General features: G+C 38.3%; 3 protein-coding genes across 3 annotated transcripts; 2 read left to right on the top strand and 1 right to left on the bottom strand.

The window, feature by feature from the left end:
• The first annotated feature begins 661 nt into the window (after positions 1-661).
• Positions 662-3,446, top strand: LOC106297627. The gene is made up of 2 exons (XM_013733832.1): positions 662-1,648; positions 1,710-3,446. The coding sequence occupies exons 1-2, from the start codon at positions 662-664 to the stop codon at positions 3,444-3,446; spliced, it is 2,724 nt and encodes a 907-aa protein (XP_013589286.1).
• Positions 3,447-7,681: 4,235 nt separating this feature from the next.
• On the top strand, positions 7,682-9,150 carry LOC106298611 (probably inactive receptor-like protein kinase At5g41680). Its single transcript, XM_013734749.1, has 2 exons — positions 7,682-8,459; positions 8,520-9,150. Exons 1-2 carry the CDS (start codon positions 8,024-8,026, stop codon positions 9,089-9,091), a joined length of 1,008 nt encoding a protein of 335 aa, XP_013590203.1. The 5' UTR covers positions 7,682-8,023; the 3' UTR covers positions 9,092-9,150.
• Positions 9,151-9,187: 37 nt separating this feature from the next.
• Positions 9,188-9,624, bottom strand: LOC106298612 (mitochondrial import receptor subunit TOM7-1). The gene has a single exon (XM_013734750.1). The coding sequence runs from the start codon at positions 9,539-9,541 to the stop codon at positions 9,317-9,319; it is 225 nt and encodes a 74-aa protein (XP_013590204.1). The 5' UTR covers positions 9,542-9,624; the 3' UTR covers positions 9,188-9,316.
• Positions 9,625-14,817: the final 5,193 nt, after the last annotated feature.

Raw genomic sequence — 14,817 nt, forward strand, 5'->3', positions numbered from 1 at the left:
TGAAATAGAGACAGCATTTTGTTGACATGAAGCAGAAGTAAGCTGCCAGACTTGAGAATTAAGCTGACAGACTTATAAGGTTTTATAAAGATTTTATAAGGTTTTATAAGGTTTTATAAGGCTTTATAAGGGTTTTATAAGCTCGGTTTTACTGAAGAGAAGAAGAAGAAAGAAGAAGATATTTTATTATATTGTGTACTGAGGTCACTTGTCTTTAAATACTTGTACCCAGATCCACAATTAAATTAAAGAAACTATTCTCTCCTTCTTTCTCTTACATCTTGAGATCTACTTTCTCTCTCTCTATGTTCTTCATGTTTTTCATTCTCCATAAATAAACTCTCAATAATTCTCTCATTCTAACATGGTATCAGAGCATTAAGCTCCTGAAACTCACAAAAGCTTCCGCAAATTTCTTTCTTTCTTTCTCAGATTATCTTCAAAATCTGTTGGATACATCATTTTATCCACTGGTCCAAAGGTCTTTCAAAAGGGAAGAACCTCACCAGAACTCAAGATAGAGGAATACCCTATTCTCTGGAACTCAAGAAAGCTTCAACCATATCAGGAAAAGCTTCTTCAAAGTCCAGTTTATCTCAAAATCAGTAGGAACAATCTATTGTCCACTGGTCCATATCTCTCCATGAGGGAGAACTCCAACATGGTGTTGTTTCCAGAGTACAAGAAGGCTAAGGAACAACATAGGAACCACAATATGCCAAGAAGAAGTGACTTGAATCAAGCCAGGAATGTAATCAAAGAGTTTGAGCATCCATCGATTCAAGGTCGAACCATGTATTCATCTGTCATTGGTGGTTCAAATGAAGAAGGAACATGGAGAAGTACTGATAGTGCAGCCAACACTGATAGTCCAGCAACCATGAGTGACCTACATTCCCTTATCCAAGCCTTTATCTCATTCAAGAAGGCTGGTACACACTCTCTTGACCCTAAACCTATCATTATAGATTCAGGAGCAAGCCATCACATGATTAGTGATAGAAACTTGATGAGTGATGTCCAGCCTGCCTCAGGGAATGTTCAAATAGCAAATGGTGATAAGATTAAGATAGAAGGGATAGGGAACCTGAGGTTGTTTGATAGGGAATCTACTGCCTTGTATATGCCTCAGTTTACATCAAACTTGCTATCTGTAAGAAAGGCTACTGTTGATCTGAGTTGTCAGGTTGTCTTCAGACCAGATGAGGTTGAATTTCAAGACTTAAAGACAGGCCAAGTGATTGGAAAGGGGCACGTTCACAATGAACTATATCATCTTCAGAAGACAGAGATGTCTAGACCATCCACTTCTCAGTGTTTGGCTAGTACATCCAGCGGGGTTGATAGCACACTATGGCATGCTAGGTTGGGACCATCTACTGCAGCTGATAGTGTTGAGAGCACTCATCCTAATCATGAGGGGGACAGTAGAAATGTTGAGCAGTCTACACAAGCTCAACCTGAAGAGAGCTCTGTAGCTCATGATCAAGATGAGATGCCATCAGAATCAGGAGTTGAGACTCAAGTAGAGGCGCCAAGTGAAGGAAATGAAGCAGAACCTGAGCAGAAACAACTCATGAGAAGGAGTACAAGGATCAGGAAACCCTCACAGTGGATTAACACAGAAGTTTATTTCAATGCTGAAGCTGTAACTCACCCAATAAGTGCAGTATGCTCTCTTGCTCAATATCTTACTATTCACTATCAAGTACTTGGCTAATGGGCAACCAGAAAGAAAAAAAACCAGACTTGTTACAAGAGGCTACACTCAAGTCTATGGTGAAGATTACCTTGACACCTTTGCACCAGTAGCTAAGCTTCACACGATACGGATTGTACTCTCATTGGCTGTGAACTTAGAATGGGATCTGTGGCAAATGGATGTCAAGAATGCTTTTCTACAAGGAGAGTTAGAAGATGAGGTCTACATGAGACCACCACCTGGTATGGAACACCTTACCAAACCAGGAAATGTATTGAGGCTGAAGAAAGCCATCTATGGTTTGAAACAATCACCAAGAGCGTGGTACCACAAACTAAGCACCACACTCAATGGAAGAGGTTTTGTCAAGTCTGAAGCTGATCATACCCTATTCACTCTCACTAGCCAGCAAGGAATCATTGTCATTCTCATCTATGTTGATGACATTATCATCACAGGCAGTGACAAAGAAGGGATCATCTCAACCAAAGCGTTCCTTAAGGCTTCATTTGATATCAAGGACTTGGGAGAGCTCAAATACTTCCTAGGGATCGAGATGTGTAGGTCTAAGGAAGGGTTGTTTCTATCTCAAAGGAAATACACCCTTGACTTACTAAATGAGGCTGGAGATCTTGGTGGAAGAGCTGCCAAAACACCTCTAGAGGAAGGATACAAAGTGATGCGTGAGGGGGAGATTGAAGACAAGTCATATGAAGATGTAAAGCACTATAGGAGAATGGTGGGAAAACTCATTTATCTTACCATTACCCGACCAGATGTATGCTTTGCAGTAAACCAAGTAAGCCAACACATGCAAGCTCCCAAGGTACACCACTGGAACATGGTTGAGAGGATTCTCAGGTACCTAAGAGAGGCACCAGGCCAAGGAGTATGGATGGGATGCAATAGAAGCACTGAGATTGTTGGGTACTGTGATGCGGATTGGGCAGGAGATAGAGTTGATAGGAGATCAACTACTGGATATTGTACCTTCATTGGAGGCAATTTGGTAACATGGAAGAGCAAGAAACAGAAGGTGGTGTCTTGTTCAAGTGCTGAGGCAGAATATAGAGCTATGAAGAAGCTCACAAGCGAGTTGATTTGGATTAAGGGACTTCTTAAGGACTTGGGAATTGAAGTTACAACGCCAATCACGATGCATTGTGATAACCAGGCTGCTATACGCATTATGTGGGATCATCTATTGCGTACAAAAGGAGAAGTTGTATTGGGTCTTATCCACATAAATCTATCACATGTGCAAACACAACCAAAGAAGAAGATGAGAAAATCTTGGATGTTCTATTCTGCTATACACATTATGTGGGATCATCTATTCAAGTATAAACAAAGGTTGCTTCAACAGATCGTGGAAGTGGGTACAAACGGGAATCTAAACGCACCATTGGATCACAGCCGGCTATACAAGCAGCAGGTTGCTCATCAAACAAGGAGATACAAGCTCTTGGTTGATATAATGTTGCTTCTTCAACTGCAACATTATTTCACAAGTCTGAAATCGATTGTTGTTGTTTTGCCTCGTCATGAAAACACTTGGCTGCGGACAGGGACGAGTTCAGCTATCAGTTTTCACATTATAAGTTTGTGGGCAAGCTTATTTTCAATGGGGGATGTATTGATAAGCTTCTTCAATATATCGAAGCTGACTTGGAGGTTTGCTAGTCGGAAGGAGAGACTTGGGATGAAATGGAAGGTTGCCGTTGGAGAAGAGAAAGGAGTATAAAGAGGAGAGTTCTTCATTCTATCTTCTCCATGCTTTGTATATAGATGTTGTAGACGCTATGAGTCTCGGCACGGTCGCCATGAGATCGTCGTGATCAATCATCTTCTCCATGAGAATGAGAAGGTGATTGTGATCGGAATCTGCAAAGCTATCTTGTATTGTGTTTCTGATTATCAATAAAGTGTTCTAGAGATAGCCAAACTCTATCATTGGTGCGGTGAAAAGGTTTCGGATCTAACGCGATGATGATGAATTTGAGAGAATCAGATTCGCGAGCTGTGAGAATCGATGGATCTAACACAAGCGTCGTTCATGATGCTACAGAGTTTCGCGGAGGTTACAGCGATTACAGTACTTACGGAGGTTGCGAAAGCCACAGAGATCACGATTCCAACGCGACCAGTTGTCGAAGTGCTTCGCCGGCGTCATCTGTTTATGGAAGTCACGGAGTTTATAGATATAACGCTAGCAGGTATCATACTGATTCGTTGGTGGTGGAAAGTTCGGATACAACGATGCCGATGTCGACGAGTGAAGATTATGGAGGTTACGGATCCATTCGACGTGATACAACAACTTTTCAGTTAGGTTGGAATCTGGATTTCGATGCGATGAGGATGGCACAGACGAACTTGAACTCTCGGAAAATCCTGTGGAAATCGTCATTCGATCAACAGACGATGAAATCTCTGGATGTTCCGGCGGTTAACAAATTGGAGCCGCAATCCAATTCCATGGACAAGAGGTTTTCATCGATTGATTCAAAGTTGGATTTCTTCTTCATCTCAATCTCAGGTATGGCTTCAGAATCTGGAACAAAACCGGACGGATTCCCAGTTAGGTTATCGAGCTGGTGTGCTGAATGTTGAAAGTAGTGATCATATTATCAAAAATGCTGAGAGGCCTGTGTTTGAGACGTTGCCTATGTTTGATGGAGCAAATACAGAAAGTTGGATTGAAAAAGCTGATCGGTACTATATACATCGCAAAGATGACTATAAATTGGACAAGATCTTTTTGAATTTAAGTGAAGATGTGTGTAGCTGGTTTGCTGAGATGTTGTGCAGGAAAAAAAATCAAGGATTGGGATGATTTCAAGCAGCAATTACTGGATCAATTTGGTTCAGTCAAAGAGTGTTCTCCTCCGGTAGTAATGGTGACACATACTGAAAAAGAGATGGATGTTTCTATGCTACCTGAAACAATGCTCGAGAAAGATATTTTTCCTGAGACTGATCAAGAGGAAAAGCTAGTTCAGGAGAAAGATGAATCCACATTGATCAATGATGCTGTTTGTGAGACAGAATTGGTAGGGAATTTAATTCCACCACTTGTAGAAGAAGTTGATATGAAGGCTTATGAAGATACAGAAGTAATGGTCCCACAAGACTCACTTGAACAGCAGACTGGTTGGTTTCTGAGGCATGAATTCGTGAAGCAGAATTATTCCTCGGCACCAGTTCTGGAAGAAATAGATTCAGCGCAATTTTGGAGTGAAACTGTGAGTGTCAATGCAGTGAATGTGAAGATTGCTTGTGACTCTCAACTGTGTGGTCACAGTTTTCAACGAGTACCAAGTAAGCGGCAGAGGAAGTGTTTCAAAACTTGAAAATTCAAGTTTAAAGAACAGAAGTTTTTGCTGAGAGTTACAAGACAGTAGGAAGAGACTTTGACTATGAGATGGATGAAGGTAATTGTGTTACCACCTGTGGTATTAGTTACAGTGAGCTTGGATGACTGTCTCGGCCAGAGTAGTTCTTCTCCAGGAAATTTGTTCAAGAAAGGTTCATTTGGAGAGATTGACCACGAGTTTGAGTTGGAAGACTCTGATTTGGAGCTGAATGATTCCTGTGTGGAGAATGGATCGCAGGTGTCGAATTCATCAACTATGAAAGAACTCGAGGAAAAATCTGGGGTGCAGGAGTCTGCTTTGAGGCATCCAAGCTGCTTCCATAACCCTGTTTCGTCTATGGCGTTTATGGCACCTGTGGATAGGCCTTACGGTTGGTCAGAGTTTTTGAAGCCTTCACCTGAGCATGCCTTTGATGCTTATTCTATTGCTCAGGTTGAAGCAATGCTGCAGCTGAAGAAGCAGTGGACTGATGTATCAAGGCAAGGTTGTGGAAACCAACAGAAGTGCCGCAAAACTTGGATGTTCAAGTTTAAACCTTGGAATATATCACAAAGGGCTAAGAAATGGTGGTTTACGTTGAAAGTGAAATCAAGTTTTAAAGAGTTCAGAACCGCAAATGTCGCTCAAGTATATCTTGTCCTAGTGCAACGATTGGCTGTTGTTATTTGGTTGACTTCAGAACAAAATAGTTTATCATCAAAGAGGAGGAGTTACGAGACGTGGCACTTCAAATATAAACCTGAGAACGTGGGGCTGTGTAGACAATACAATCATGTCCTAGAAATGTTTACAGCACCTCGGACGAAGATTATACAGAGCAGTGGACCTGTTATAGTTGGCAGCAGCTCGTCATGTACTCTATGGGTGATAGGGAGATTACACACAGGTGTGAGAAGAGTCAGGAAGAAAGAGTATTCTTCTGTTTGGCACCGATGGAGATACAAGACCTTGGCAGTGGTCTTGCTGAAGAATACCATTCACTCACTTCTCTCTGCTCTTGAATTTATTGACGTTAGTTGGCAGTGGAGGTCTTTGGAGTTGCAGCAGCGTGAGTTTTTTTGTGCGACTGATCCCACCATTATATTCAGCTCAAGCTTGGGGTCAAGCTTGTCTTCATGGGGGGAAGTATACAAGAGGATACTTACATGTTTGTTGTTACTGCAAGTATTGGTTGGGAGATATCTGAGAGAACAAAGAGGAAATACAGAACTGATTACATGGTGGTTGTTATAAGAAGTGTTGGTTTGAAGTTACAACAATGTGGGATCATCTATTGCGTACAGAAGGAGAAGTTGTATTGGGTCTTATCCACATAAATCTATCACATGTGCAAACACAACTAAAGAAGAAGATGAGAAAATCTTGGATGTTCAAGTATAAACAAAGGTTGCTTCAACAGATCGTGGAAGTGGGTACAAACGGGAATCTAAACGCACCATTGGATCACAGCCGGCTATACAAGCAGCAGGTTGCTCATCAAACAAGGAGATACAAGCTCTTGGTTGATATAATGTTGCTTCTTCAACTGCAACATTATTTCACAAGTCTGAAATCGATTGTTGTTGTTTTGCCTCGTCATGAAAACACTTGGCTGCGGACAGGGACGAGTTCAGCTATCAGTTTTCACATTATAAGTTTGTGGGCAAGCTTATTTTCAATGGGGGATGTATTGATAAGCTTCTTCAATATATCGAAGCTGATTTGGAGGTTTGCTAGTCGGAAGGAGAGACTTGGAATGAAATGGAAGGTTTGCCGTTGGAGAAGAGAAAGGAGTATAAAGAGGAGAGTTCTTCATTCTATCTTCTCCATGCTTTGTATATTGATGTTGTAGACGCTATGATTCTCGGCACGGTCGCCATGAGATCGTCGTGATCAATCATCTTCGCCATGAGAAGGTGATTGTGATCGGAATCTGCAAAGCTATCTTGTATTGTGTTTCTGATTATCTATAAAGTGTTCTAGAGATAACCAAACTCTATCATACAAACCGTACAAGAACTGCTGTGAAACATTCTATTTCTATCAATTGAAAACAAGGTTATGCAAGATGGAGAAACTCTATAAGGATATGTAGCTTCTAGGAGGATAAGATTTGACAAATTCACACATTATGCACTGCACATGGAAGCCAACATAATTGAAAGAGGAGCAGCAAAAAAATAAAATAACGACACTTGATCAGAGATTTATTGGAATGTCTCCAAATATATACCTTAAGCTCCGTTTTCTTTGTTCACCGTTGTGCCCGAGGGAAGACCAACACTAAACTTTCTGCGGTTACTTAGTTTGACAGACATATCTGAAACAGCTGGAATATACTGTCCTAAGGCAACATCCAATGGTAGACCTATAAAATTTTATAAATTAATAAAAGGTAAATTTTAATTGGGTAGAAAATCTAATGGAAAAAACACGATCACGTTGTGTTTGCGGCGGCTTGCATGCTTCCCCACTTAGATACCAAGATTTTGCCGGCTTACCGACTGGCGTATCATTTTTAAATTAATTCATTTAGACAATAATACAATTTTAGTTTCTGTTACAAAAGATTCTCCCTATGTGACAGATAGAGACGACACCTTTTTCGATTTTAGATAAAGACGAGACTTGTCTCTCAAATGGAGATTTTCTTTTTTGGACTTTTTTTCTACTTTCTTCTAAGTGGGAAACCGAGAGCTCTTCGAAGACCATTACAAGAATTCTTTTGACTGATTTTTTTTTTTTTTTTTTTTTTTTGAGAATCCTTCTCCATTTTGTTCTTTATAACTCTGCCTGGAGTGGCCCTGTGAATTTTCTCTGGCTGGAAGAATCTTCTGATTCTTGATCTGTTTAACAATAGAGTCAACGAGAGCACCCGCAACTTTCTAACGGGATCTGTTTTGGATCTTCATAGTCTGAGGCATAATTTGCTTTCCTACTGATTCTGGCTGGTAACGTGCACAGGATGATGGCTTGGTGCTTACGGAAGAAACGGTATGTGAAAGCTAAGCTCTCATGGAAGTCTAAGAAGAAAGACTTGTCTCCTTCAGGTAACTGGCAACCAGAGGATGACAGCGATGAAGGCAAGATCGTCTTCTTTGGAGGAAGTAACTATACCTTTGATTTGGATGATTTGTTAGCTGCATCCGCTGAAATTTTGGGGAGAGGTGCTTTTGGCTCAACCTACAAAGTAGCTGTGGATGATGATACAGCCACGGTAGTAGTGAAGAGACTGGAGAGGGTGGTAGTTGGAAGAAGAGAGTTTGAGCAAACAATGGAGATTGTTGGTAGCATCAAGCATGAGAATGTAGCTGAACTAAAAGCTTATTACTATTCCAAGAACGACAAGCTCGCTGTTTACAGCTATTACAGTAAAGGAAACCTCTTCGAGGTGTTGCACGGTAAGTTATCTTTGAATCCCCATTGTCGAAAACCCAAGAACTCAATCAACCTTTGCGCAGGTGAGAACGGAGTATCGCTAGATTGGGAGTCTCGATTGAGAATAGCGATTGGTGCAGCAAGAGGACTGGCTATTATACATGAAGCAGATGACAGGAAGCTTGTCCATGGGAACATCAAATCTTCCACCATCTTCATAGACTCGCAATGCAACGGTTGCATCTGCGATCTCGGCTTGACAGCCATCACGAGATCTCTCCCTCAGACTAGCGTTTGTTCTTCGGGTTATCACGCTCCGGAAGTAACAGACAGAAGAAAGTGCACACAGTTTTCTGATGTATACAGCTTTGGGGTAGTGTTACTGGAACTTCTAACAGGGAAATCTCCAGCGAGTCCGCTACCAGGAGATCTGGAAAACATGGACTTGGCTAGCTGGATAAGGTCAGTGGTGTCGAAAGAGTGGACCGGAGAAGTGTTTGACATAGAGCTAATGAAGCAAATAGGTATAGATGAAGAGATGGTTGAGATGTTGCAAATAGGTTTGGCTTGTGTTGCCTTGAACCCACAAGATCGACCTCATGCAGCAGAGGTTGTAAAGATGCTACGAGACATTCGAACACTTGATCCAGAGTAGTGATAGATAGCTTAAAAATGTCAATTCTCAAAGCATTATTTGATCATTACTACTGATTCAATTTGTATAACCAAACGCAAACAGAGATGAATTCGATTTCACAAGTTAACTGATTCCATACAACCACAGATTCTGAAAACATAAAGAAGATTCAGCGAATCCAAGACTACGCGTATGAAGCCAAACCGGAGGAGACGGGATCGATCTCGTTCCGGAATTGGAGGATCAGACAGGGCTAAGGAGCTGGAAGAGATGGGGCTTTGGATCGGAGTTCATGCCGATGATAATGATGAGAGGAATGAATCCGTAGTGAGTGGCGACTTTGGCCTTCTTGAGAGACCAGTTGCTCCATTCCTTGAGGAGCTGCAACTTGGATTTGTCATTGGAAGAGGAAGCTCCCTTTGATCCTTTCCCTTTTCCTCTAGGCTTCAACGAAAGTGTAGAATCCATGGTTTCCGATCTCACAGTTTCCCTTCTTCTCTCTGTGCGTAATTAACTGCACACACTTTTTATTTTTTTATCGAAGCCAAAACTTGGGGGTATCAAAATGGGTAAAAGTTAATGGGTGAACCCAAACCAATCCAAACCATAGATCAGATAGAATAATTAGGTACAAATGGATTAATGGTCTAATGGGTAAATGGACCTAGTGGATTGGATTAAACTGGTTTGGATTGTAAGGATAATGAGTTATTCATAACCAAACCAATAAAAATTTATAACAAATAAAAACTCAAATCAATAAACAAAAAAATAACCAAACCAAATTTCTAAACCAATTTTACTACACCAAATTTTATTTATTTGTTCATATATATAACTAAAAAATATGTTTCCGCCAAAACCGGAAACTCGTGTTTTCTCGTGAAAATCGTAAAATTGAATTTACTGCCAAAACTGTAAAATTGAGTTTTTCCGCCAAAACCGTAAAATTGAGTTTTCCCGCCAAAACCGCAAAATTTTGTTTTCCCGCCAAAACGGCAATATTGTATTTTCCGGCCAAAACCGACAGTGTTTTCTCGCCAAAACCGTAAAACTGTATTTCCTCTAAAACAGAAAATCTTGTTTTTCCACCGAAATGTTAAATAATTTTTTCTCACTAACATCACAAAATTATCTTCCTTGCTAAAATAATAAAATTGTTTCTAACACCAAAACCATATAATTGTATTTATCAAAAGTCTAAGTATTCTTTTTGTTTTCAGCCCCAAAATAATATTTTTACTTAGTAACCATTTGAATTATAAAATTATTGTTCATGGGTTAACCATTAAAACCATTAACTCATTAACTTAAATGAGTTATGGATTGATCCAATCCATATGTCAAATGAATTGGTTAAACCCATAACCCATATAAGTTTAAAACCATTTGGATATGGTTTGGTTTGGGTTGGTTTACCCATTTTGACACCTCTACCAAACCCCTAAACAATTAAGTCGCTTATAATAGATTTGCATTTATAATTGATAAAATTAAAAATATATATTATTAATTCATTTATTTTATTTAATAATATCAAAAAAATTAATTTTACATCCAGAAAATAAAATTTGATTTCTAAAATAAATTTACAATAAAAATATTTTATTTTAAAATAGTATTTCGGATTTAAATATAATTTAATTATATTTTAAATTAAAATATTATAATTAAATTATGTTTTATATTTAAAATATTATTTAAAAATAAATATTTTAATTATAAATTTTAAATAACATTTTTTCGATATAAACATAACTTTTGAAATTACTAAATAAATAAATTAATTATATATCTTTTTAATTTTTAATTTTATATATTTATATATATATATATATATATATATTAGAAATATATTTACTAGAAATAAATATATTTTATATTATATATTAATTTTAATAATAATTTTAAATATCATGATCATACTGCTCTACTAATCATTGTACTAAACAGTTTATCAAAATCATACAACATACTGATTGTATAGACTATATAGCATATTGATACTGCTTTATCATCTGCATCTGCTAGCTAATCATGATCCGGTCGTATAGAAGGTTTTCAACGACATTTTCTATAAACCTTTTTGTTGTTTTTCTTTTTCTTTTCAATTTTTTTTGTTAGGTCTTCATATTTTCAACCGAACTAAACTGATTAACTAAAATAAAAAGTATAATTATTGTTTTTATATTTTTTTTATTATAACTCCGTCAGACTGAATATTAAGAAAACTTAACATTATGTTACTGATCTAGTGGATCCTACGGATGCAAAAATTATTGAAAGTATTCCTTTAAGTAGGAATCAGCTTGAGGATAGGAATGGATGGCATTTTACTAACAATGGAAAATTTTCGGTTCAATCAGGTTATCAAGTGAAACGAGTATATCCTGATAAAGAAAAACCACCAGATTTTTATGGCCGGAGATCCGGAAGAATCAATAAACCATGTATTTTTTTAATGTCCCCCGGCACGCCAAGTGTGGGCATTATCCAAGATCCCGTCTTCTCCTAATATCTTTCCTATCACATCATTATTTGCTAATATGGATCATCTTTTTTGGAGATTTGAGCCAAAGATGGATGATCATCAGTTTGCATGGATTTTATGGTATATTTAGAAAGCCCAAAATAACAAAGTTTTTAGTAATCTGGATATTGATCTGAGGGACACTCTTCAATTAGCACAACTAGAATCATCACTTTGGACGGAAGCACCGGTGGGAAATGACCCAACGAGGGGCTTTCGGTACAGATCAGTCCTCCCCTAGCGACACCAGGTCGATGGTGCTTCGTAGATGGTTCATGGAAAGATAAGGACTCATATTCAAGGCAAGGCTGGTATAGTACTTTACCGGGGTTTGATAGTCTGTTAGGGGCAAGGAATGTAAGAGCATGTCTTTCACACCTTTATTCGGAGGTAGAGGCATTGATTTGGGCAATGAAATGTATGAAGAATTTAAGACAGTTTCAGGTAACGTTTGCAACAGATTGTTCTCAATTGGTGAAGATGGTTTCGAAACCAGAAGAATGGCCAGTATTCGAAAGCTATCTGGAAGACATCGAGCTTCTCAAAGGAAGTTTCCTCAACTCAGGCATCGTCCGTGTACCTCGGAAGGCGAACCTTCGGACGGATAGCTTAGCATGCAGTGCTAGGAAACAATCGTCCTTCGTCGTTCACCTGGATGCGGAGTTACCGATTTGGTTTACAGAGTCAATATGAATCTGTAAATGCTTTGCTGTCAAAAAAAAAAAAAATGTTACTGATCTCAAAGATAAGACAATGCCAAACGTAAAGAAAATCATAGCATTGAAAGCTATCTTAACGACGCCATTTTCACAAAGAATATCATGTTCTCATGATAAAATAGCTATAAAGGGACAACAAAAGAGAAGGAGAAAGAGAATGGTATCCAATATTCATATATTTAAACTATATACTTTTGGCACTCAATTGTATTCTAATATTCTTTGATCATCACAGTTATATGAGCTCGGAAGATCAATAACAAACATTTTGTCTATCGAAACCATCAATAAATATTCTTTTTATTTCTTTCTTCATACTTGCCTACTATGTTAGTTAACCCTAATCCAAAATTCTGAGTAAATTTTGAGTTCCATCATTTGGCACTAGGAAAAAAAAAAGAATCAACACAATAACCCTCTAAAAATTTCTACGTGAAACACAATATCATATTGGCTAGAGTAGATGCATCTAATGTAATAGGAACGAGAAATAACTCGAGCCAATAATTTAACTCAAACGTAAATCCCCTCACCCTGTAGGCTGGAAGACAACAGTTCAATCCGGACGGAACTCCTATCACCCCGTAAGCCAAAGGACAACTAATATGTCATGGATTTTACTCATTTTTAGCCATGATTTATATATATATTTAGAGTATTTTATATATAATTGGAGTCTTTTTAGAGACTTTACAAGTTCATGTACTCATTGGACATATTTGGAGCTTTGAAGAAAGCTCTGTTGAAAACATAAAGTCGGAGTCGACTATTGCAACAAACATCGATTGACGGATGACATGAAGCGTCGATCGACATCTTTCTCCGCGAGTTTAGTGATAATTTTAGAAAATTACAAGTTTTACCCAGAAGTTCCTAGATATTACATCACAAGTCCCTGACCACCTGTTAAGCTATTTATTAGGGTTTTTCTATTATACCTAGACACAGACTTTTAGAGAGATTACTTTTGAAGGCAGATATCTCTACACTTGTTAGGAGAGAGTTTACGATTGGAGAGAGAGATCTGAACTTCATACCAGAGAAGATCTTGAACTCCTTTGTTTCTTAATTACTATACTTTGTTTGCTTTTCATCTATTATATCTCAGTATTATTCAGACCATCATAATGTTTCTTATGAATATGTTTGAGTAGTCTTATTGTTAGATTTAGGGTTCTTCAAAGGTTGATCCATGTATTTCTGAAATGAATTGTTGTCAGGAAATTAAAATAGTTCTTCATCTAGTTATTCTTACTGATAAGTCTAGGCTTGATCACCCTGAACTTAGATCTTAGGATTAATTGGTGTAAGCGGAAGCTTGGTCTGTTACCTGAAACTAAACTAGTGTGATGATCAACACATCGACAGGTGTATTGATCGGTATTTTGGAAGGTGTATTAATCGATACTTATAAAGAAGCATTGATTGACACTTTCTAATGATTAACAAACAGAAGTTAAGATCTTAGATCTAGACATTAGATAATCTAAACAAACGGAAGTTGATAGAGTATAACTTAAGTTTGAGTTCAAGAACAATTAATATCCTTATAATCATGATAAACCACAAGATAAGCATACTTATCATACCTAAGAATTTACCTTAATCTAACTATTTACCTTTAATTGCTTACTACTTCAATCAACCAAACCGAACAACTACCTTGTTCACCAAACCTTAGTTCATTTACTGTTAAAACATTTTCATCTAGCTTTAATTCGAGAACTATAAAATCTATTGTGTAATCCTAGAGACTCTGTGAATTCGATCCCTAAATACTACAACTGAATTTCTTATTTGAGAAAGTAAAGTCACTCGTTAGGGTAATTTGAGTGACATCAACAACATCTCAACCTTGATTGAACTCAATCACCATGTCACCACCGGCAGCACCAATTCCCGATTATCCCATGTACCAATTGAATTACAAACTCTCCTTTTTTAAGGTACATGTCAACATGATGTCACTAGATTAGCAAACTCTATATCGTTTAGAGCAACTCACCCAAACCCAAGCCAACCAGCATGCGTAAACACTACAAGAAAACCTCAAGGATTCTGAGGGAAAAAATCGTCGGAATTTCGTCGGAATATCGTTATTCCGACGACATACCGACGAAACATGTCGTCGGAAATAATTCCTCGGAATTTATTTTTTCCTCGGAAATCCCTCGGAATTTTCCGTCGGAATTCCGAGGAAATAAATTTCCGAGGAAATTCCGAGGATCACTAGTTTGTCGGAAATGTCCTCGGAATATACCGAGGGAGAACTTCGTCGGTATAATTCCTCGGAAGTTCATCGATCGATGCGTTTTTGGACATATATACATCGATCGATAGGAGTATACCGACGGACATTTTCCTCGGTTTATTCCGAGGAACTTTTCCCTCGGTATATACCGAGGGACCAGTTCCTCGGAATTTTCCGAGGGACGGCTCCCTCGGAATTTTCCGAGGGATATGTCCCTCGGAATATACCGAGGGAAAAGTTCCTC

Source organism: Brassica oleracea, chromosome C6 (genome assembly GCF_000695525.1).
Source record: "Brassica oleracea var. oleracea cultivar TO1000 chromosome C6, BOL, whole genome shotgun sequence".
NCBI lineage: Eukaryota > Viridiplantae > Streptophyta > Magnoliopsida > Brassicales > Brassicaceae > Brassica > Brassica oleracea.

What these genes read in the sequence shown, in the direction of transcription:
- LOC106298611 (XM_013734749.1), top strand. Translation starts at nt 8,024, where the DNA reads ATGATGGCTTGGTGCTTACGGAAGAAACGGTATGTGAAAGCTAAGCTC. An exon ending in CCTCTTCGAGGTGTTGCACG is followed by an intron (nt 8,460 to 8,519) that starts GTAAGTTATCTT and finishes ACCTTTGCGCAG; the next exon opens with GTGAGAACGGAGTATCGCTA.
- LOC106298612 (XM_013734750.1), bottom strand. Translation starts at nt 9,541, where the DNA reads ATGGATTCTACACTTTCGTTGAAGCCTAGAGGAAAAGGGAAAGGATCA.
- LOC106297627 (XM_013733832.1), top strand. Translation starts at nt 662, where the DNA reads ATGGTGTTGTTTCCAGAGTACAAGAAGGCTAAGGAACAACATAGGAAC. An exon ending in TTTATTTCAATGCTGAAGCT is followed by an intron (nt 1,649 to 1,709) that starts GTAACTCACCCA and finishes TTCACTATCAAG; the next exon opens with TACTTGGCTAATGGGCAACC.